General features: G+C 35.3%; 1 protein-coding gene across 2 annotated transcripts in view; it reads right to left on the reverse strand.

The window, feature by feature from the left end:
- Positions 1-24,685, reverse strand: part of CDH13 (cadherin 13) — a 447,506-nt gene that overhangs the window by 240,594 nt on the left and 182,227 nt on the right. For both annotated transcript variants that reach the window (XM_069868789.1, XM_069868788.1), the window contains exon 4: positions 17,588-17,704. In XM_069868789.1, coding sequence (XP_069724890.1) covers positions 17,588-17,704 — 117 coding nt within the window. The remainder of the gene's footprint in view (positions 1-17,587; positions 17,705-24,685) is intronic.

Consider the following 24,685-nt stretch of genomic DNA (forward strand, 5'->3'; position numbering starts at 1 on the left):
AATTTATTAAATCTATTAGTTCTCAATACCTCTGTCTTCATTAATTAAATACTAGATAAACTAATCAAGCATGGGAACCAAATTCTGCTATTTGACAAACAGAAATGGCTAAATCTGACCTTTGCTTTCTCTCTGACTAGGATTTTCTTCAGAATTCATTCAATAAACAGGCGATATCCAAGAAAATCCAGGTGATTTATTCACATAACTAATAGTAACAGAAATAATAAAGCTTATCTACGTGACTATGTCCTTTATTAATGATAAGTAGTGATAAATCAAACACACTATATATGACAGTATATGTGCTAGGTAACACTACTTTTTTTCACCCACTTAATAAGCCTTGCTCTTAGCTTCACTACAACATCCTTTCATGATCATCAAATTTAAAAAAATAATTATCAGCCAAAACACATCTGAACAAATGACCAGTCAGTATGCTATCCAAAACACCAGCTAAGTTAATATAGACAAGTAGGACCAATATTTGCAAAATTCAAGTAAACAGCAGAAAAAAACTTCAGCAATTAAAGACACATTATGCAATACAATAATGCAGGCAATACCACAGTCCTAAATTTCAAAGCATTTCCACATCAGTTTTCAACCTCCAGTCTATATATGAGGCAAGGCTTTAAAAGCTGTATACATCTCCTAGAACATGTGTGAAAGCAAAGCTGCCAGTCAATCAATCACTCAAATTCTAATATTTGTGCTTGCACTGGAACAGCACTCCAGAAACCACAGCAGAGAATGAAAAGGGAAGTGTGACCAGCAATAGGAATACACAACACTGATCTGGCCTCCTGGCTTTCCCAACCTGGACCCTGATGTCAAGCCTGAACCTTCCCTGGCAGAGCTTGAGGCTGTTCCCTCTTGTTCTGTCCCCTGACACAATATATTAAGATCTGATGAAGTAGTTTCACCACCAGTGCTCATTTTATGAGGGATTTTTAGAATAATTGACACAAACAGGATATTTGGTAATCAACCAAAAATATTTTCTAAGCATAATGGCTTTTTGTCCTAATTATGCAGAAATGGTTACAAAATTCAGATCAGTTCTGGAGTAGGATGCACAGGTGTCCAAATGAAAGAAAATGAATTTATGCATGTGGAAGCCCTGCACACCAGTGGATCCCTCCAGTTTGAGGTTCATTATCGCAGCTGCACACAGATGCAAGTTGCCCTTGAAGAATCAATTGTAGCACCGAGGGCTGCAAGCTTCATCTACAATTGCATCAAAACTGAGGGTTTAAAACAATATAAACACCTAACAGCGAGCATTTGCTCACAGAGCTAAGTAAAGTAATTCAATGAACGCATCAAGATGTGCATTATCTTTTGTAGCAGGTAATCCTTCAGCTTCCTTTTACTCAATTTATAAAGAGCAAGAAGATTCATTACAAATAATTTTCACTTCCCCTTTTTCCAAGTAATAGTTGATTTTAGACATATCTGCAAAGTCTGGAACCAGTACACAACAATTTCCTCCTACTGACAGCACAGAATTTATAAACACAGTTCTTTTGTAATCTCAAAGGAAAATAACCTACAAGTATTATTTTACAAAAAAAAAGCCTGGATATTTCACCAGCTGATTTGGCCTTTCAGTAGCCATTTAATTGCTGTTTAAATTACTGATTTGCAACAAACCCTGTTAGTTGAAGGAATTTGAGGGACACTCTTTTTTGAAAGACAGCCAGATGGAGTATCTCAAAAGCTATGGTTAGTTGTTAGGAAATATCTGACTGTGACTGACAATATTAAATAAAAAACTCCTCAAAAGATGCCCTTAAAAAAGAAATTTAAAAATCCAGATTATTTGGATCTAAAGAGGTGCTTTATTTAAAACTTATAATTGATCTTAAAAGGCAGAAATGGGGAGACGATATTTAATGGTTTCTAATTACAGAAATTCAGGACATATCACAATATACATAACGTGTAATCACCACACACGTAGCTAAGTCTATAAAAAGTGGTAAAAAAGAGAAGAACACAGCCAATTTACTGTACCTTTTTCCAGGTATTTCACAGTATTGTCTATTCTGAATAAGATCAAAGTATTAATTTATTACTTAAGGCCGCTTTTGCCGCATCTAAGAAAGCGTAGGGCACTCTGACCTCACAGCAGACTGGAAGCAACACAGCAGCCAGGCTAAAATAATCTACTGATAAGGTCTAGAAAAGTCTGCCCTGGGCTGTCTGGGGAAGGAATATAAAAAACCTAGTTGCTTCCTTTCCTTGCAGCTACAATTACTGCCCATGAGACCTAGCTACAAATGTTATCTTTTGATCCATGCATGCAGCAAAAATAGAAATCAAGATCTGGAATAAATGGGAACTTCCAGTCAAGTAGAGTAATTGGAATTGCAGAATAAGACATTGAAGTTGCAGAGCCAACCTGAGGAACAGAATAGGATTGGTAAAGTGAGAAAAATGGAGATAGTGAGAATGATTCACCTGAACCCAATCTTGAAAAGTAAAATTCTGATTAATTTGAAGAAAATTATTGGAAAACTGTGTCTTATTTTATTTTTGCTTTAACTAGCAACCTGCTGAGCCTTGACTGCTGAAAATATTTTGCAGAAAAAATGAACCTAGAGGAATAAGTATTCTATCAAAAGTATTTAAAGTTTTTAATTGAAAATATTAAAAGAGAAATATCATGATGAAGGGCATTTTTAAAAATTTGGTTCCATTACATGAAGTCAATGTAATACTTCTGGTACTTCGAGAACCTGCTTAGCACCCAATTCCCATTTGTAGCAAACAACCCACAGATCTAATTATAGATTTTCCTCAGTCACTAGTTCCCTAGGAAACAAATCCATGGCTCATGTCTTGTGCATGGAAGGTCATAGTAGGAAGATAAATATTTTTCTGCGTATAGAAACTTATCTAGAGGTCACAGGTCTGCATCTCAGCAGATGCTGGCACTTCAGTCAAGGACAGATGGCAGCTATCTTTGACATCTATCTTGGATGTTTAAAACTTTAAATATTTTAATCTGATATAATACTTAATACTTCTACTAGTAACAATGTTATATGATGCTTTATGCTGTAAACAATAGATTTTAATTTTTGTTCTCTAAACTAATTTCATTTTTTAACAAAGGCTCCACCTCACTTTTCAGCCTAAATGATTAACTGTCAGAGGTCAATTTAAAACCGCTGTAAAGAGCTAAAACTGATTAGAAATGATAGGAAGGAATTTAACTTAAAGTAAAGAATGATAAATATAATACATTTTTTTCTGTTGATTTTAAGGGCCAATATCAATGTCATCACAAACTAGATTAATTTTATTTACATGCAAGTAACTGCAATAGTCTTTGAAAAAAGTTATAATTACTGTTAATCTACTTTTGATTTTATTCTAATCCATTGACAAAAAATAGACAAATTTTAATTCATTGGAAACTCAGATACATTCAAATACTTAACTTGAACAGGGATGAATTAGAATGAATTCAAGTATGGCAGAGGGAAGATTTATCAGATTTGTCCCCTTTGTTTGTAATACAAGGACAATATTCAGCTCTATCCTGACCTGGTTTCAGCTGGGATAGAGTTAGTTTTCTTCCTGGTAACTGGCATATTGCTGTGTTCTGGATTCAGGATAAGAATAATCTTCAGAACACACTGATGCTTTAGTTGTTGCTGAGCAGCTCTTAAACTAAGGCAAGGACTTCTCAGCTTCTCGTGCTGCCCTGCTGGAGAGGAGGCTAGGGGTGCACAAAATCTTACCCTGGGGAAACATTTTTTTAAAAAAGTGCATTGATAAATGAAGATCTTTCCCTCAACTTTCTCTATGTAAGAAATAAAACAACCATATAATAGTGTGAAACTACTATTATCACAGTCAGCATTGCCTATTTTTTCAAAAGACTGCAAGAACAAAAAATTAAATCTACAAGCTCTCAATTTAACAAAATCATAAGTAGCAGCTTCTTGTCCTTAAAGATTACACATAGTAACCTTTGGATGTTTTAACCAGTAATTTTCAGAGATGAGCTTTAACTGTAAATGCTCTAAGTATGAAACATTTCTATAAGTTTAAGGTGACCTTTCTGGAAGCTTTAGATTGAACCCAATAATATATTTTTTTTAGAAAGTATCTAAAAAGTATTCAGTATGATAATCCATTAATGTAACAATTATGTTTTCAGGGTCCCACCACCAGCTACTAACAATTAAAGGTTTAGCATTCAAGAACCCATATAATACAAAGAACAGATATTCTGTTCCTGAAGTTAAAAGAAATGTACTTTTCAGAGGAAAGAACTGAAGAGTAAATAGACACCAGGTGCTATATTAAAAGGTTTGATTCTGCCCAATCATTGCCTGAAGTCAAGAAAAATTGTAGGCAACAGAAATAGATTCAAACTTCTGTTTGTCTGTTGTTTTTTTTTTTTTTAAAAAAAAGGGCAACAGTATATTTTATAAACTTGCTAGCTACTACCAGCCTCTGAATTTATCAGTTATCAATACATAAATCTGAATTATACAATTAAATCACTTCCCTCCTCCCCCCAAAGAAACAAACAGGACACTTCCAGGCTTTCTAATCCACTTGTGACTAAATACAAGATTTTTTTCTCTACCTGTAGCAGCATTATCTTTTCTAACTCTAAAAATTAGATGATTTCCAGTCACATACAATTGCTTATCATAACACTATTCAGTGTCAAAAAATACGATTTGAAGCTAATGGTAACATTTTCTGAAAGTTTAAGCTGTTAAACTATTAAACCATTAAATACATAAGTTTGGTGGATAATGGGCATGCATTCTATATCTTGCAGAATGTAAATGTAGCTATTAGTGTGGAAAAAATCAGTTTAACACTCTAGTAGAGATGGAAGAAAAGAATAGAGAAAGACATTCAAGAAGCAATAAAGTTCACACTGAATAAACTAGAAAAAAAAAGTTGGATATTTTTATAAAGTATTCTAATTGAAAAAAAAGTCACTCTTGTAGCAAACAAGAATCATAGAATCATAGACTAACCAAGTTGGAAGAGACCCACTGGATCATCGAGTCCAACCATTCCTATCAAACACTAAACCATGTCCCTTAGCACCTCGTCCACCCGCTCTTGTTTTTAGATGATTTAGGAGTCAAGGAGGTTCTGTTGCATCCACCAGAAGAATCTAAAGCAATTTCAAACCTATCTTTAAAAATAGCAGTTCAAACCTGTTCAGTAGGGATGAATCTGGTGTAGTCTGGCCCTGCTACTCTAAGAGAGGCTTCAGGATCCAACAGAAAAAGCTACAGTGACTTGTGTTTTGCTAATGTCAGGCACAACGGAGCTGAGACAGGTTCACACCAGGAGCTGAATGGATGCTAGAGGAGCCTTTGAGCGACTCCAGTCTGCAAATGTGGCTTTCTTCTTCCACTGTTAACAAACGTGAAACTAATGTTACAGTCTGAACTATGGTCTACTCTGAGTAACGCTGGTGTTTTAAGGGTTCTCTTAATTCCCTAATATCGGGTGTTTATCCTATTATGCTTAACATTCAAGCCATCCTATAAGACTGAATTTAAATTGGAAATAAAATGGAAACATAGGTTTGGAGGGCCATTTTATGTGGCAAAATATAAATAATCCACCAGTACCTTCTCCACCAGTACCATGCACAGAGAGGATTCAGCTATACGGTTCAATTGTTAAGTAGCTACAACTATTCTGCTTTTTGGGTTTACATTTTGTTCAAAAAACAGCAAATACTGAAGACTTGGATTTACAGCAATAACAAGGCACTGTCTCACTGCTAATGCTGAGAAAAGAGAACCTGCACCTAAAAGGAAAACATAATTTAATTTGACAGCTGTTTCCATTTCATATCAACCATTTCTTACTGATACTAACCGGCATTATTAAATGATAATCTATAGTAACCTATAGCCATATTTGACTTCTATTAAATACACATAAATCCAAAATACCTCTATTTATCATAGACATTTAATTAACTCAGTTCATCACATTATTTGGGTTCAGATTATTACTCTGGTTACATGTTTTAGAACTAAATAAAGGGTTAATCACTATTTCTTCTGCAATTAATTGCTACGACCCTCTATTTAACTACAGTTATAGGATGATTAAAACATCTAATGATAACAAATATAAAGCATGTTACTTATAATTGCACAAACTGTTACTGTATATTAATATAGTAACATGCATATTGCATTTTCAGGCAAAAAGGCGTAGACTTATCTAGAATACTAGTGAGTCTCATATTAGAACAGAGTTGACATATTCTGAGAGCCCCTGAATAACATGCTGACACATATAATGATGAAAACACAAGAGTGTACCCATCTTTACAAAGAATTCAGTAATATACTTAAAATATATGTATTTTCCTCTTCTGATTTAAGAGAAATGCAGGGCTGAAACTATAGGGATAAGTAAGGAGGCAAACCAAACCTTTAGATTAATGGAGCATGTTAGTTTCCCCAGGGTAAGATTTTGTTGTTTAATTTTTTTCTGAAAATTAAGGCTGTAGGCATATGATAGCAACCCTCCAAGATTGAGAAAAAATATTTAATGGTGTTAGCAACTATTTATCTTTCTGGAAATTAGTCAACAACACATCACAAAGTTAGAAAAATTAGTTAACAAGATGTTCCAATTTTATTAATAATTAAAATCCCCTTAATATGTATGTTTCTACTGTGTCCGGAATACAGAAAGACCTTAAAACAGTCCTGGGATTACCAGGTAATACAGACAGCAGGGACTGTTTTGAAAATGATATTTCCAAATAACAGTCATGTCTTCTCTATAACAAATCATTCATTTCAATTTTAGCCAAAGAAATCAACAGGCAAGAAAACAGATCTCTCACCAATTAGGACTAATTCTCTGTCACTTTGGCTTGCCTAAGAAATTTCCAATTGTCAGAGTATGTCTATCTTAAACTAAATTTACAGAGCATTGTGATAATTTAAATATGACACTTAAAAAAATTAAACCTCCAAACCCCTCAACTTAGATTGCTAAGACTAGTGATATATTCCCATTACAAACACAGGTCTGAGGAGTGATGTGTTATTTAATTGCACTATTGTCGTTTTACAGTTTTGATATTGCATTCCAAAACAAAGGAATCAATTTTAAAGCACAACCTTTCACAGGTCTGTCTGACACACACTAGCATAAGCGTTGCCAGGGTACAGTGATATTTAGTAGATGTCAGACATATCCTAAACAATTCTGTTAACTATTGCAGCACTTTATTTTACTAAAATCTAGCTATAACAGTTCTTTCACGTATAACACACTGCATCTCCTTGCCTCTCACTTCCTTGCATAACAGGAAATACATATATATAGAAAATAAATATTAGAAAATCTAGTACTTAAATGTAGCCCTTGTCCAGTCCCTGGTAGTGAAAGAAGCACAACTGAAGCCTTAAATCACTCAATTAAGAAGCCCAACTTCGAGCGACCCTAAACTCCAGGGACAACTTCTGCATGGCTAACACATTAGGACAATTTTCAGTGAAAACAGTTTATGTATCAGCCCAGTATCACCTGTTTGAATAGCAGTAAGGAAACAAATTGAATTACAGTAGCCTTTAAAGAGAAGAGACAGCATATTTTGTCCAAAAGAAGTCACACTGAAGACCAGGCATTTCTTTCTGAGCAGCTCTAGGACAACACAATATTCAGGAACTCCTCACTATCTGCTTTTTCAGATGATTTTTTATTGTGTTAAACATCATAAATGACTGTATGTACAAATACCATTGGCAAACCCTTCCCTATGAAAATCTATTTCAACACTGATGCTTCAATCTTTTTTAGCCAAAATAAGACATCTTCTCTTAGCAGAGAAATCCAAGGATGGTTTATTGATCACCTTTGACTCCTCCATAGATCTTAATACAGTTATGAGATATGACTTGCCTTCAAAAGAACCACGTTAACTATTTACTTCATGATCGTGCAAAAGTTTATCTATTCCAGCAACTGTTAGAGCTTGACTTTGACCAATTCACTCCTTTGGGAGTAGAATTCAGTGGACTGTAGATCCTAATGCATTTCAAGGCTTCCTAGGTTCTTTTTAAAAAATGGATGGGCAGTACATGACACCCACATTCCAGCGCAAGTGAAGTCAATGCTTGTGGATATTTACATTCCATAGTTAGGAGTTCAGCAATTCCCTGTTTGAGCTTTCTCAAAATTTAGTCTTTACTGTTTTATAGAATTCTCTCTGCTTTAGTCTGCACCCAATTTGTTTTGACATTTCAGTTTTAGATGCCCCTTCAGACTCTTGTCCCCTTCCTTCATTGAGAACATCTGCAGCATGACGCAGCTTCCCTTGCAGGGAATATACTAATTTCCAAAATAGTTGAAAAACTCTTACCGGTTGTTTATAGCTCATACTTCCATTTTGACAGGACTTTCATTTTTTAAGGGAGGTTGGGAATTTCAAACCCTTTTACAGACTTTCTGAACCTCCAGTGGAAGTAAAACTGTTTATGTTAACTGTCAACTATTAGCTCGTTACACAGATTTACAAAACCAAAACATCCTGACAGTAAATTCATGACTGAAACCAATGGCAGATCCTGCTACTAAATTATTTGCAACGAAATAATTTCCTAGCTCTTCAACATGATAATTCCTTACTTTGAAAGCTACTGCATAAGGGTCCACATGGTTCATTACACAAGCAGCAGGGAGCTCCTTTTTGAGAGAATTAAGGACAAAAAATGGCAACCTAGCTGTGTTTTGCCTCCAGTCCTTGATTTAAGAAGCTGATAGGAAAACTTCAGTCTAATTCTAAAAATATAATTAACTCTGACTGTCTAATAAGAATTTCAGAGAGTTGTTTTTTCAAAAAGCATGTGAAGAGAAAAATTTTTTGCTCTTCTCTACTAGAAGTAACTATTGCACTAGAATGCTTTGTACCTATACATTATATATATGTGTGTGTACACGTAAGTTATAATCAGGAAATGTGCACTTAATTTGTTCCTAGAATGAAAAGTCTGCTCTGGATGGGAAAGTTTTCCACATAACAAAATATAATCAAGCTTGATTTTTTTGTAAACAAGAGAAAGAACTGGAGGATACATTCGCCTGCTAGCATATTCAGAGCTCATGGCACCTCACCTATGATCTACATATGTATCATTTTATCTAAAGACTTTGAAATCACCAATCTTTGTGGAATCTCAGGGAAAAAAATACAATAAATTTTCTGCTACTTACAAAGAGTATCTTTCAACAGCCATATCCTAAAGTATAAAATAAGTCTGATTTTTAAGATTTCTCCTTAACAGATAATTACACTTTTTTTTCCCAAATCTTTGACTCATATGATTGGTTAATTTATTTTTTTTTTAAAAAAGGAGATAATTTATTAAATAAAATTGCTGAAAGATTCTCACAAGAAAAGAAATGACTAAAAAACTGTATTGGTACCGTATGACTTTAAAGAAAAAAATAACCCAAGTATAATAGATTCTATAAATTCACATTAATTTTCATGTTTCAGTGACCCTTAGCAAATTCATATTAGAAAGCCCAACAGCACAGTTATAATGGATGAAGTTGATTTATAATGTTTTCCTATTTACACAATTTCAGCATGATCTGTATTGTTCATTAATTTTATTGATGATAAAAGTCATACAGACCCTTATCGTTTTTCTCTTACAAAATTAGTGAGTTCCCCATTGAAGACGCTGGTTTTTGAATATGCCTGTTTTAACAATTATTCCAACCCTATGAGGAGCAACAGTTTCCTCAGCAACATTTAAGGGCTTCTTTTGTCAAATAGAAAAGAATGAGTTGAGGAATGGTTACTATGCTGCACACCTGCTTCTTTAGCGTATTATGCTATACACCTGCCTAGTCTCCTTTAGCCTAGTCTCCTTAAAAACAAACAAACAAACACATTTAAGGGATTATGCTGTCTGACTCATTTTAAGCCTATTGCCTAGTTTCAACCAAATTTGACACCCTCCCCAAAAAAGATCCAATGTTCCTAGAAGTTCCATGAAAGCAAAGTAAAAATACCTACTAACACCTGCAGAGACAGAAAGGCAGGAAGAGTTTCTATTTTGCATGCATACATTCATTGCCCAGTCAAGTTAGCTGTAGCTCCAGGATGTGAGAAAGTAGAAAATAACACTAGTGGCGCTGGGGGCACTGTGGGATGATTTAGGGTCATTGTTCTTTAGGTGATATCAAGCATAAGAAAATCTGGGCTTCTTGCAGAAAACAAATATTTGTAGGAAATCAGCTTTCACTACTTCAATTGTTCATGCAAATACTTGTAATATATTGTAAATCAGGTTTGAACATGAATTTCTGTTAAATTAACTAAGCCCCTGAATCCAAACTGTAACCACACTCAGCTACATCCACACTTCCTCGGTTTTTTTTAAATTCTATTAAGTAATAAAAAAATACATTAAGGCACATATTATTGGATTATAGGGATCACTACTACTTTCAATTTCTGGACTTCATTGTTGTACAGATTTCTATTATCAAAACCCATTCTCATCTCCAGCAAGCTCAATTGAAAAATGTAAGCTTAATAGTTTCATCCATGCGTTGTAGTAATGAAAAGAAAAACTTCTGAAGCAGTGCAAAAAAACATATGATATCAAAAAAATAGATTCATTTGAACCTTGATGAAACTCCTATTCTCCAAATATACTTTAATAATTTTCCCTATGAATGCAGTGAAACAAAGCAAACCTGATATGTACATGATCAGCTTAGTTCATGATTCTTTAAGTGTCTTTTTTTTCCCCTCTACAATATCCCAGAATGGTTGGCCTGATCAAAACTACTTTCCCACTTTGATGAGAAAATTTCTGCTAGCTTCAATATGCTTGAGGTCAGACGACATTGTATGATGATACAGAATGATACTGAGTGATGAAGAAAAGCTTGTAAAGACTGTTACATTTCAGTTTAAAGCACAATTCAAGCTAAATAAAATTGCTAAAATAATGTGTTGACAAAATCATGAAAATATTTTTAGCAGTCTTTTCAATTCTTAGATATAATTTGTATAAATATTTATTCCATGTTATTTTCCTGTTCTTGAGAAATATGGTGTGGATTGTAATATGTCAGGAAAATAAAATATGGAAGAACAATAATGCAACTGATACTTGTTGACATAAAAACAGGCGTTTTGGGACAATTTCCAACAGAAGGAGTATGTACTTACAGCAGCATCTTATAAATCAAAATGGGAGAAAAAGCACATACAAAGTCAATAGCTTCGTCCAAGAATAAAATACGTGAAAGTCCAGATATGTGTATACAATCATGTAGTCATTTATCACTATGCATCTCTGAGTGTGTTTGTGCATATGAATACAGTATGGAGGACATGATTCCTGTATCTAGATTCCAAATATATAAAGTCCAATAATTGCATGACTTCATAAAAAGCCTCAGAAAATCTAAAGGATACGATGGCCAAACGAAAAATCACTCTTGCTATTTTAATTACACAGCATTGGAAAGCAGGTTTAATCCAGAAGTGGATCAGGCAAAGTTGTAGGTGACCCTGCTTAAACAAAAGAGTTAGACAAGATGACCTCCAGAGATCTCTTCCAACTTGAAATATTCTGTGATTCTGTCATATAGACTACAACTTAGTTCATTTCTGAGTTTCACAACAAGGTTACAAACAAAGAGGCAAAGGTGATTAACCAGAAAAGTTAAAAAAATAAAGTTGCCTTTAGAGGGAAACTGGAAAGGAGCAACAGGTGTTTTAGAAAGGAGAAAAAAAAATGTTTATTGAAGTAAACCAATAATTAAAAAAATATTGATCTGTTACTATACACCACTCTAAAAAACTTAGAAAAATCACTCGTATTATAAAGCCAAGTGCAAAACACAAGGAGGTTAAAATTAGGTACTATTCATTGAAGAGATCCAGCTGTTAGTCAGAAGAAAATGACTATGCTTCTCTGAGTGACAGCTATTTACTCCACCTTACAGGTTAGCCAGATATAATACATATAATTTTTCCTCTCTGAAATGCTCTGCCAACCATCTTTTCTTAATACCACATAAACAAGCCAAGGCTAGTAATATCAAATTTTTCACCAGTCCAGTCCACAAAATGCCTTTAATAAAGTCTTCCGTTAATATAAGTACCAAGGTTGACAGTCTGACACTATTTAGTTTGTAAATTGGCAGGGATAAGTTATTTTTCTTCCTAAAGTGTCATTTGTTTGGATATCGGTTTGTATTACACTATACACTTGCTAACAACAGACTTTGCATAACAGGAAAGCAAAAGAATAATTTGGAATGAAAAAGCAAAAATTTTGAATGGAAAGGGTACAGTGTTCAGATAACAAATGGATCGCATTTAAAGCAGTACAAATCCATTTACAATCATTAAATAAATATTTTAATTGATTTAAAATTTCTATGGCCATGTTGTCTCCACTGACTCCTGTATTCTGCAGATCTCATCACCTTGCCAGTAATATATTAACACAGTACACTGCTAAGGAGTGCTGGATAAGTCTGTTGCATTTGTCATCCTACTTAAAAGAAATTGTTACTGTAAGTAGGTTTGTTTTACTATTCTGAGATTACAGAATGAGGCCTTACATCTTGATAAGGGTAAAATTTGACCCTCTGAAGAATGCAGAGATCAAAGTTTTGCTCAAAAAATACACATTCAATAAGAAAACAGATTTTCCAAGATGGACAAGTGAAGTGGTTATTTCAAAAACTGAAGTAAACTAAGAAAAAGTCAAGCTGGATATCAAAAGAACATTTCATTAGTCAACTCAGGATATATAATCATCTTGGAAGACTGCAAAGATGAAAGTTAATTTAAAAAAATGTCAGTATAGTTTCATGAAAACTACAGAAAGCAGAGTTAGGGAATGGCGATCTAGTATTGTTCTGCATCCCTAGAAGGGGCTTTCTGGCTGCTGCTGTTGATGACACCCTCCATTCACACTATGCCCAGGACAGAATCACAACCTGCATGTGATTCTTAAAACATGAGCTTGGGGGTTTATTTGGGTCAAGGATGCTGGAACAGGCCTTTAGTTTTGGGAAGGTTCTTTGGCTTTATTTTCGCAAAGATGACTATAAACCATTTAGAAAGAAAATATTATGCAGAGATATCTAACACCAGGTATCATTAGATGAAATAGCTGTTCCATCTAAAAATAATGCAAATATTTTCCTTAAACTTGAGTCTAAAATTCAGTTAGCATGTCAATGAAAAATGCCAGGGTCTTATTTCGTCTCATTTACTACAGATAGGTACTTTACTGGCAGGAACTGGCATTTTACACCTCTACCTTCATCTGCAACACAGTTTAAGATATTGACTTCAAAGATGAAAGTTAACACAAACAAGCTACAGTTAAAGCACAGCATACTTTGCTGAACAGTTCAGAGTATAAAATCTCTTCTGTTTGGTGGTCTCCTTAAGGTCATCAGCATGATTTATTATAAAGCAGGTAATTAAGAACTGCTTATTTCAATATTGGGCAGAAAATCTAATTCCATCGCTGCTACACAACTGTTTTATCTCCCATAAACTTGTAACCATAGTAACTAGATTATAAAGTATTCCTCAAATGTTTTAAAATTCTCTTATTCTCATTAATGACATCGAACACTGAAAAATATGGGTAAATACTATTTTCCAGTTTTCTGAGACATCTGCTGCTCAAGTGTAATTCCTCCTAAAGACCTTAAGAAAACAGAGGTATTTTAACAAGACTTTTCATTACAATTCTGTTAGCTTAAAAAGAACAAATGCATTCTGTTGGAGTGGTCTGTGTGACTATCAATATTTAAAAAAAAAATAAGAAGCTCTGAGAGAGACCTTTCAGAAAAAGAGATTAATTTGAAGTGCTGTTTTCTCTTACTGGTTTGTTAGATCATCAAATACATATCCTCTAATAAAAATTAATATGCGGTGGTTTAATAATTCATATATTTGCATCAAATGCCCTTTAATTTAATGGGGTGTTGTTTCTCCCAAGTGACAGGGGACAGGACAAGAGGGAATGGCCTCAAGCTCCACCAGGGGAGATTTAGGCTGGACATTAGGAAAAAATTCTTCACAGAAAGGGTCATTGGGCACTGGAACAGGCTGCCCAGGGAGGGGGTTGAGTCACCTTCCCTGGAGGTGTTTAAGGGACGGGTGGACGAGGTGCTAAGAGGCGTGGTTTAGTGTTTGATAGGAATGGTTGGACTCGATGATCCGGTGGGTTTCTTCCAACCTAGTGATTCTATGATTCTATGATTCATTTCATTACATTCGTTGCTGAGGTAGGTTGATATTTTTTCCATGAAGGTCAGAAATGTGCCATTCCTTCACCCAAGCCATGACTTTAATCCGATGTTAAACTCTGACATCTTCAACAGTCCATTCAGGTCCAACTCAGCAGGGTATTACACATTTTCAAGAATGTTATAATATCTGGAAATCTCCAGGTGTTTGCTCTTTTGGATCTGAAGCAGCTGTATTATGCAACTGAGAAACTTATCAAACTTTGTATTCCCTCCTCAGTACTTCCATTGGAAAAGTAGTTCCTCTTCTCTGGGGACTAGAAACTTTTCTTGTAGTCTTCTGTCAAAATTTGTATCCATTAGTTATTTATGCCAGTGTGTTCCTTTCACCTGAATCATTACAGTCACTCTGGATTTACAGAGAATGTTTACTGTGCTGGGCTGACCAAACTGATCTTCTAAATATTTCTGCTCAATCTTACTCTGCTAGTAACATAGCTTGTTTTTCCTCTAATCCCAACATTTTTTTCCTACTGGATTAGAAATGGCTTTATTTATTAAGACTGTCTTTATTGCTTAAGTCCTATTCATCAATAACAGCCTTCCCTCCCAATCTTTTCTGTACGTCATCCTACCACTCTCAGTTTTGCTGCTTGCTTCTATATCCTCATCTGTTGTGTCTTTTCCTGCACAGACTGATAGTATGCACTTCTGCATACTTTAGCTGAGTGGTCTCCTTATACATCATCAAACTTCGATGCAAGAAACTGGAATTCCTTGTCTTTTACCTGTCATCCTGTAATCTACAGTACATTTCTCCCTAGGTTGTCTTCAAAGTTTCATGGAACGTGACCACCTCTTCCAAAATTTCTATCACCTTCTCAGACTTTTGCCTGAATTTGACATTTTTTCTTGATGCATCTTTAGTTCTTAACTTCTCTTCCATGAGGCATATAATTTACCATATATAAATAGCTTCAGATAGCCACTCAAATATAATAAGCTTCCTGTAGCTTTTCCTTCCATATATCTTCAGTTTCCTCCCCTCTTCAGTTTTTTTCTGTTGCTGCATTAAAAAACAAGCTGTGCTTTCTCTCTGCCTTAAATTCATAGTTCAGAAGAGGAAAAAAACCACACCTCCTCACAGATCATAATGATTTCTATCCTGTTTGCTAGCCTGCACCCCTTTTTCTCTCGAGCTTTTGTTTAGGTCAGCCTTGTCATCTAATTGTCATTTGGCAGCTAACTGTCCTTCAGCCCAGATAAAAGGCAGGGAGGACATATACACTGATCTGACACAATGTATCTGAACATACGTCCCCTCCTTCCAAAAGGATGAAACAGCCAAGTAACAAATTAAAAAATTCTCTTACTGACAAACCCCAAGATTTTGCTTTTTCTTCATTCAGCACTAGCTTCCTAAAAGGTTTACCATGTGCTGTGCTTTGTCTTCTGGCCTTCACTAAACATAAAAAGTCCTGCCAGTTTTACCAGGCCACTCCTGGCTCCCAGATTTTAAATGCCAATGGTTAAAATACTCATTCTTATGTAGGACAATTTCTTTAAATTAAAGAGCAGAATAATGGATTAATTATAAATCTATAAAATCCATAGCAATTCCTTTCAGCCTATATTAAAACACTCAACTTGTAGATGTTCTCTCTTAATGTCTGGAAGAAGAGATGGAACTTGTAGCCCGTCTCCACAATTACCCTACTGTACTTCGAGCTCTACATTAGTGTAAGGATTGAACTTCAGAAAGTACCATCACGTAGTTCATCACCACCGTTAAAGTATGTCTGAAAGTTGTCATCAAATAGATACGTAGAATCATAGCTCTTAACTTAATTACAAAACATTCCCATAATGTAGTGATGAATAAATACAAGAAAATCCTGCACCCCACTGCATCACCAGGACTAGCATCCTAAACTCAAAATAAAAGATCCTTCTATAGAACAACTCAGACTCCCAGACTACCTCAGATCTAAAAATTCAGTGTTCATAAGCAACAGGGATGGAAAGGGACAGGGAGAAATCAAATAACAACATCACAAAAGAAAGATTATAGATCTGTGTATAAGTAACCATTTTCAACCTCTCACTGCTTTTAAAACTGTATGACCAAAGTATTAATAATTACCTATTTATCACTAATATATTAACCAAAATTATTTACTTTAGTTATTGTTCATTAATTCTCAAACACTGAAAACTGAAGTGAAAATTTCAGAAATTACTTTAGAAAGTTTAGGACACATTAGAAATGGTTTTGGAAGATAAAAAGTTAAGGAAACTTATGAGATCAGTATAAATTATTGATGTGGAAAGGCCAGAAAATTAAATCTTCATAGATTATTCTTTCTTTTTACTGATAGGAAAACAACCTTCCCTAATTATAAAAGTAACTGATTAGATGCCAGATGGCCAAATTACGCATCGATCACAGAGTAAAATTCCACCCTTGAGCCATCCGTTCAGCTCCAGTGATCATACCAGAGAGAATTAAGAGTAGCCTGCACAGATGCATAGGCCACCATGTCATCACCACGCTTACTATAGCAAGAACGATGCATAGGGGTTCCTGCTTCACAAGTGTCAATAGGCAAAATATATTCATGCAATTACAACTTCTGGTGGCTCAACAGTCATTTGAACACATATTAGTATTGTAATTGCAATGGGTTTTTTATGTGAGCTGTGTATCTGAAGTTCTGGAATTGAGAGTGTCTGTTAAAGCTCCGTTCTATCTAGTTACCTGCAGACATGAGAAACTTTCCATTTCTTTGTCAGACCTTTGCAAACAAGAGAAAATAAAAACGATAGCACCTGCAAGTACTCCTTTCACCTTTGGACACTAGAAATTAAGTAAGGAATTAACAAATTATGTTTTTACATTTAATATCTTATTAATTCCTTCTAGGTCTTGAGAATAGAAACATGATAATCCACACTATGCAGTGGGATATTCTTCATAACATTCCTGGCCTAGATTTCAGACCCAGTTTAACACAAACATACACAGGCAGGCAGCAACATTTATTGAAGACAGTGGATGCATGAAAACATACAACTTTGACTAACCCTTTCTCCCAGAATATATGCTGTTAGAGTCTGCCATGAATACAAAGCCATTTTCATCTGTCTACATAATATAGACAGAAAAACAATCTTCTCTGTTCAGTTTTTAGGTTTCCTAATGTTTTCTGAAACATTATTACTGACATGATAGACATTAAAAAAATTCAAGATAAATAGACCAATTACTTAATAGCAAATTTGACCCAGTTCTTTGTTGACTTACCTTGCCAACAGATCTGGGGAATGGTGGTCTTTGGTTTTCAGGAATTAATATCGGAGTTGCCAAAATAGCCCTTTTTTGTCTTGGAATTCCAAGGTTGCCTTCTATCTTAAAGATATCCTGAAAAAGAAAAAGACTGATCTGATTACAAAGACTTTCAAAATAATAGTCAGTTGTTATTTTCATTCCTACATCTTTAGATATAATTAACAAAATCTGCCAGAGTCTAGGGTTTTTATTATATTTTCCAGCAACATGTGACAACTTGTCAACTCTGTTTAAATCTGTCAGATCACTTCACTTATTACAGTGACTGTACATAGGCTGTATTCATTTTGTACTCCTGTAGACTAGTTTAAAACCTAAGCGAGTGTGTCTACCATCTTAACCTGATGCCTGCTTAAATCATAAATCTTAAATGAGGTCTGGCTTACCCCAAATACTTGCATGAGACCTGTAAAAAGTCACACTTTATGTGTCTTACATAACTTTCACATCTCAAGTCATATCTACCCAGTCACTTCTCAGTCCAGGCTTTTAATGAAACAGAACTTACATGTGAATTTGCTGAGACTGTCCCTACCTAATGAGCTCTTAAAAAATACCAAAATCTTATAAATTAATGATAAAGATAGGCAAAAAATCCCAGCTATAAATAAGACTATCGGTTAGTAGTGTTTGTGTGTTGGATGTTTTGAATTGTTTTGGTTCTTCTTCATTTGGTAGGGTGGTTTGTCTTTTTCTTTCTGTTAGAAGAAACTTCATCCTACTACATCAGAAAGAACACAAGCTTTCTTTTCCTGCTGCATTTTCTGCAGTACTTAGTTCTAGCTGAGCTTTAGGTAATTCAGCACTTTATGAGCTACAGCAAACTCTTCACAGTGGCCTCTGGCCCCTAGAAAACTTTCTGTCACACCTTTGCCTTCTCTCCCCTTCTGCCATCTGATCAGTTTGGTGCTCTCTGTATGAACTATAGTTTCCCAGGGACAACCCTCTTCTTTTTGCTTTCTCCTACAGTCCCTGCAACTCTCCTCTCCAAGCACAGTTACTACCAAGGTCAAAACCAGCCTCTGCCCATCTCCCAGAGCTCTCCCTTTCACCCAGGCCGCTTTTATCACACACAAACCAACAAACACACAAATTTTTACTGTGCTTGGAATTGTGAAACTGAAAAATATTCAGGTTGCTACTAAGCATTCAGGTTGTCAGGACAGTTTTACAACAGAAATCATACGCTGAATTAAACGTCTAATGCCAATAAGGTAGTTAACATCATACCAATAACAATTTTCTCTGCAATTTTAATGCAGAAACTGCAGAAACCTAAGATTCTCATTCAGTTCCGGAACCCATGTTGTTGTTTTAATAACTGCTACTTTACTACATAAGGAGAGCTCCATTCCTCTTCTATGCTTTTACAAAGCTGGAAAGCTGAACTAGGTTTCTTGGTGGCACAATCTGGACATCCCTCAGTCAAGAACTCCACAGGCTGCTCCTGCTGCCATCTGTGTAGATGCCTCCCATCTAATGAGCCTATCATCACCAAAATACTACTCTACCTCTACCAGCTTTAACACTGCTTTTCAAATTTGACAACAAACAGCAGCAAGGGAAATTCAAGACTTCAACAGTCAGCTGTAGATATGATAAAGTGAAAGAACAGGAGGAACTATGCAGAGAACACCTAGCCACAATTCTGCTAATTTTTGTAACATTTTGAGGCTCACCCTGACACAACATTTCCCTCTCCCAAAGGCTTTGCCACTTCTCTCTAATCTTTTAGTCTGCAGGCCACTTGGGTCCCGGTTTTTGTCTTTCAATTCCTCTCCCCAAAGAATTTTCCCTGATAAAAATTCATGAGAAAGTTCAAGATAAAAACATTTCGAGTGTCAAATAGAAGGGAGAGGGCTGAATTTTGTCCAAAAGCAACTGTACAGAGCAGTAAGCTTTCAAAATCACTTATGCTGTAAACATAGCAGGCAGTTTGACTGGCATGTGTCTGTGATGCTTCTAAGAGAAGCAAAAGTGACTACCAGTAAGTATAACAGGAAACAGCAATTCTTGCACTCAGCAGAAGCAGTGCCTGACTGATCAAAATTTTCACTCATGCCTATTCCTACCTTTGTGGCTGCCCTTCAGCTCATAAAAATGAAAAGAAGAATTCCCAGATGCATGCTCTTTGGAAATGAGCAAGACATTTATTCATATTTACGTCCCTCTGTATCATAGAATGGTTTGGGTTGGAAGGAACCTTCAAAGACCATCTGGTCCAACTGCCCTGTGGTGAGCCAAGAAAACTTCATCTCAATCAGGTTGCTCAGTGCCCCATTCCACCTGACCTTGAATGTTTCATGTTTCTTTCTAGCTACTTTAAGGAGTAAAAGGAAATTTCAGGTTGTTCTGTACCTCAGTCTCCAAATTTTCTCGTTATAGATCCACATAAGGAAATAATTCATCACTTTCTTGTGACAAGTTATCCTCATACTTTCCCAGAGGCAAAAAAATTGAAGAAGAAGCCAAATCATATTAAATTAGCCAACACTGCAGTCATTAATACAAGGAAGTGAAGTTCTAAAGGAAAGCAGCAGGATGGCAATACTTAAAGCCTTCACAAGTTCAGATTTCTGAACTTCACTTTGGAAAAGAAAATGAAAGATAGTCTTGCTTGGTTTTGTTTCTAAGCACTATTAGTCTGTTGCATAGTGAAGAAAGCTTCTGCAGACTGCACACGGAAATGTAAGAGCTCCACAGAATGTGTTTCACACTGCTTGTTCTTCAAATCCCACAGCTGGTTTTTAAACAGTGATTTCAAAATGATGATTTCTCTCTTTCTTATCATCCCCTAGTGCCTAATGGCAACATGACTGATTAAATGATTAGCCGAAAGCATCACTAAGAAATGCAGGTAAACAGAAAAGAAGCAAAAATCAAGGTACATCACCAACAAATTTAAAATTCCACTGCTTTTTGTGGTTATCATGACTTTCTCATTTGTAAAGAACATGGAAAGAGAAGAACAGCTGGGCTTAATATCAAGCATCTGCAACTGATGGTTTGATCCTCAACCAGTATACAAAACAGAAGCCAAGTGACGTGAAATAACACGTGCACTTAGAACCTGATTCAACAGTTAGAACGTGGAAAAGATTTTCATCATACTCATATATAATAATTTTTACTGAATTCACCTTTTAATTTCTTGAAATAGAAACTCATAGTTAGAGTTGGTAATTTTACATCAAATTTTCTTACAATATCAGGCTAGCATAATAACAAGAGTCTTCTTTTCCCTCTTGACATAAGCGGAACCCAAAAAGGAGTTTTCCATCATCTTTGCTGCAACCAAAGGATCAAATACTGCAGCATCTACCATTACTTTGTAGTAGCCATAACTCCAGACAAATATTTATATGCCAGGAGTATGGAGGGCTTAGAATGTCATGTCCCAGATGGGTGGTGTTCAACCAGCACCCAGAGAGACAATGGCTATGATTACCACCTGCTTCTCGCACACCTGCTGTTTTGTACAACAGACAAAATCTTAAGTCGTGTGTCCAGAAACAACCATCTCAAACAATATTTAGAAAGTATAAATATTATATTATACGCCTTCCTAAGAAAAATGCAGAAAAAATAAAAAAAATCTATTTTTCTCATTTTTTTTTAAAAAAAATAAAGATGGTAGGGGAGAAATCCTAGCAAGTTCTTTAATTTTATTATTTAGCTGCGATATAACATCTGTAATAACTATCAGTTGCTACTTTCATGGAAAGTTGATTATCTGATCAGAATCCTACCACCATTTCACTGTCCACCATTTCATGGACAGTATTTACACCCCATTTTCAGGTTCATTAGACTCCCTTTCTGGATGTGGAATCAGTACAGCAATAGTTCAGCACCCAACATGCTGATTCATGGGCAACAAATCTTAATTCCCTACTCACATAAAGCAAGCAATAAACGCAGCCTCCTCAGTTTTCAACATAAAGGCCAGGCTTTTATCAAAAGTTGCCAGCCTGCCCGAACTGTGATTCTATACAAGCTGCAGTTTCCCTAAACCCCTTGAGAATTCTCCACTCAGTTTTGTTTTTCTTTCTTTTTACCAGGAGTTCTTGGGGGCACTGCCGTACTTGAATATTTGAATGGATGGCCTAGTCACTATCCAGTAGCAAGCACCATTATTCTTGGCAAAGAAAATTTCATTAGAACTTGTCATGGGAATAAGGTACCTGAATACTGATATCAATTTGTCACAATAAGGGTTGGCAACATCACTAGAGCAGCAATCTGTAATCCACTATGGTGACCAGAAAAGTGGTTGAGTTTCTTATTACTTAGTTGTTATGCACGAAGCTTTATGGTACAAAAGGGTGAATGCAATGTGGTATTCAGTGGTGTATCATTCTTCTTACAAAACAAAGCCACTATATAAGAATGAAAACCTAAAGCTGAATGCAGATCAACTTAAGAAGAAATAAGAAATAAGTTCTATGTAATTCTCAGCCGAAATTTCACAACTGTGCTGTAATACTTAGTCACTTTATGTATGTTATTTCTATAATCAGAATATTGTTGTTCTGAGCAGTATAAATAGCTAAGTATTTCTCAAACAGGTGCCCAATCTGAAAAATACTTTCTCATGCCATTAATATGAAAATATGAGTATCCTGTACAGACTAGTGCTCTGTTGTTAAAGTTGTAGTTAATTAACTTAATTTACTCCTCAGCTTTTGAGTTTGTTGGCTACTTGACTGATTTTTTTTAGTATTCGTTGTCTTGGTAGCATTTAGGACTCTTTGATCTTAAAGGTCTTTTCTAACCTAAACGATTCTATGATTCTATCTAAGAAATGTTCTGGAGCTTCACAATTAAGTTAAAGAACAACTGTTTAAACAAATGAGCAAGTCAATTAATAAAGTTAAGAATTGTAAAGGTCAATGGCAAAGACATAAACATCTGCTCAAAAGCAGTCTGTCTTCAATGCCTGTAAATGTCACCCTAAAAATCACATGGTATATTTTAGAAGAACAAATCCAGCAAAAATCTAGCATAATAAAGGGAAACAGGTATTCCAGAGCATGTTAGCTTCCAGGCTTGTGAAGGATGGTCAGATAAAACATCTGGGTAATGGAAATTGCTGATGGAACTCAATTTAATTGTACTGGGTGTTTCTACAGTTATAACTGTAACATAGATGTGCAGATCCTTACAGCACCTAAACAGCATACCCATTAATTCCCTAGACACTTGATAATCACAGACTACAGCTTTGCTACTACACCATTCATCTAGCTGTACTGTAGGTATTTTATAGGATGGAGGATCCTTTTATCTTTAGAGGAGTCAAGAATATATAAGGGAAAATTTTATTCTTGTTCAAATCATTAGGTCACATGTAAACCATAACTATTTTAATGTTAATTTATTCTAAAGTTTTTTTATAAAGCATACATGAAAATGTATCAGCTATCACGGAGACAAATCCAAACTGTTGCTGTGTGAAATGATACATTCCATTGTTGCCATGAACCTCTGCAATATCTTTTGTGATGAAAAAGTCCTGTTTTATTCAAGTTTGTTTCATTTATCTTCACACCTGCCTTACTCTATGTCAGGGAAAAGCTTTTCTAAGATGATAATAGACTAAATATTATTAACTCTCCTTTTGTAAATGTTAACCATGGGACTTACATGTTCTGAGAAAAATTTAGAAATGACAACCAAGTGCCTTTTCTTTTTAAAGATTTACATTCCAGACTTTTCTTGTCATCATTTAGTAAGTATTATTTTCATTTTGACCCATATGTGTATCTTCCCCTCTTTCAGGAAATCTCATATAGGTTTCACACTGCTCATTAAATATAATGAGGTATCTCTTATACACAACCAACCAAATATGCTCTGACTGTATCTGTCGAACAGCCTTGCAAATACAGGCTTAAGGAAAAACACAACAGCTGACCTTATGCCTCTGTCTACACTGGATATACCAACAACACACCACTCATTGTCATTAAAAATACTCCTCTCCCCACCTCTACTGTGCTTACACTGGTTGGAAAGTGAAAAAAAAAAAAAAAAAAGACTGCTTTTACAGCATACCAGAAAAACAAATAATCAAAATTGTTAGAGATGTCCCAAAACCTGCTGCACCTTAAGCAAATGTAGCATAAATAAGGAAAGCACTTGCTGATGCAATTGCCAAGGCACACAAACTTGAAGAGTCCTGTACTAAAAATTTACTTTGTTCTTCTAGTCAAAGCATCTCCCATTAGGTTAGACACCAAACTGCTTTTGAAAATAGTACTAGAGTACTACAGCAGAGTTCTGAAGAACTTAAAGTTTTCACAAACCTGATCTTTTTGAGATTTAATCAAAGTCGCATGGAAAATTCATCTTGCAGAATGGACAGTCTGAGCTAACACATTTTATTCCCATGTTCTGGATTGCTCAAATGATAAGGAATGCATTGCATTATAATAGAGCTGCATAAAAGCAATTTCATGATACTCTAAAGCAATAATACTGTATATTCAAGTTATGTACACTCTGATATATCTAGTAGCTGCACTCCCAGTCTCATGTCTGCATGGATGCATAAAACAGACTTCATCCTACCCCTTACCAGGCTCCAAGCTGTGATTACAATTAAAGTCTTCTCAGTTCTGCTCTCCTACAATTTCTTTAAAGCTCTCTTGCTGCATATTCCTTGTTACCTCTCAATGTCTTCATTATCTCCATTCCCTTAACAAAACAACTCCTCATCTAATTCCAGACATTGATTATTTATCCTCCTGTTCTTTTCTAGACTCTGCTCAATCTTTCTGGTCTTCCTGTGCACATTCTGCAAGCCCAAATAACACCTTACTTTTTCTTGCTCCAGATCTCAGTGTGATTCTGCAAGTCTTATTTTTCTTTGGAAAAAATTAATTCCTTAACATTCATTCTGAATGTTTCTCTTGAACACTATTGATACAATTCTACCCAAACTGAAGTAATCTCATTTTATTTATTGGGGTTTTTTGTATTCTTAAGCTTTTTTTAGAGCAATTCTTGTCTTGGAATTACCTCTCCCCCACCAAAAGCACAGTCAGTGTC

The sequence above is a fragment of the Phaenicophaeus curvirostris genome, chromosome 14 (assembly GCF_032191515.1).
Source record: "Phaenicophaeus curvirostris isolate KB17595 chromosome 14, BPBGC_Pcur_1.0, whole genome shotgun sequence".
NCBI lineage: Eukaryota > Metazoa > Chordata > Aves > Cuculiformes > Cuculidae > Phaenicophaeus > Phaenicophaeus curvirostris.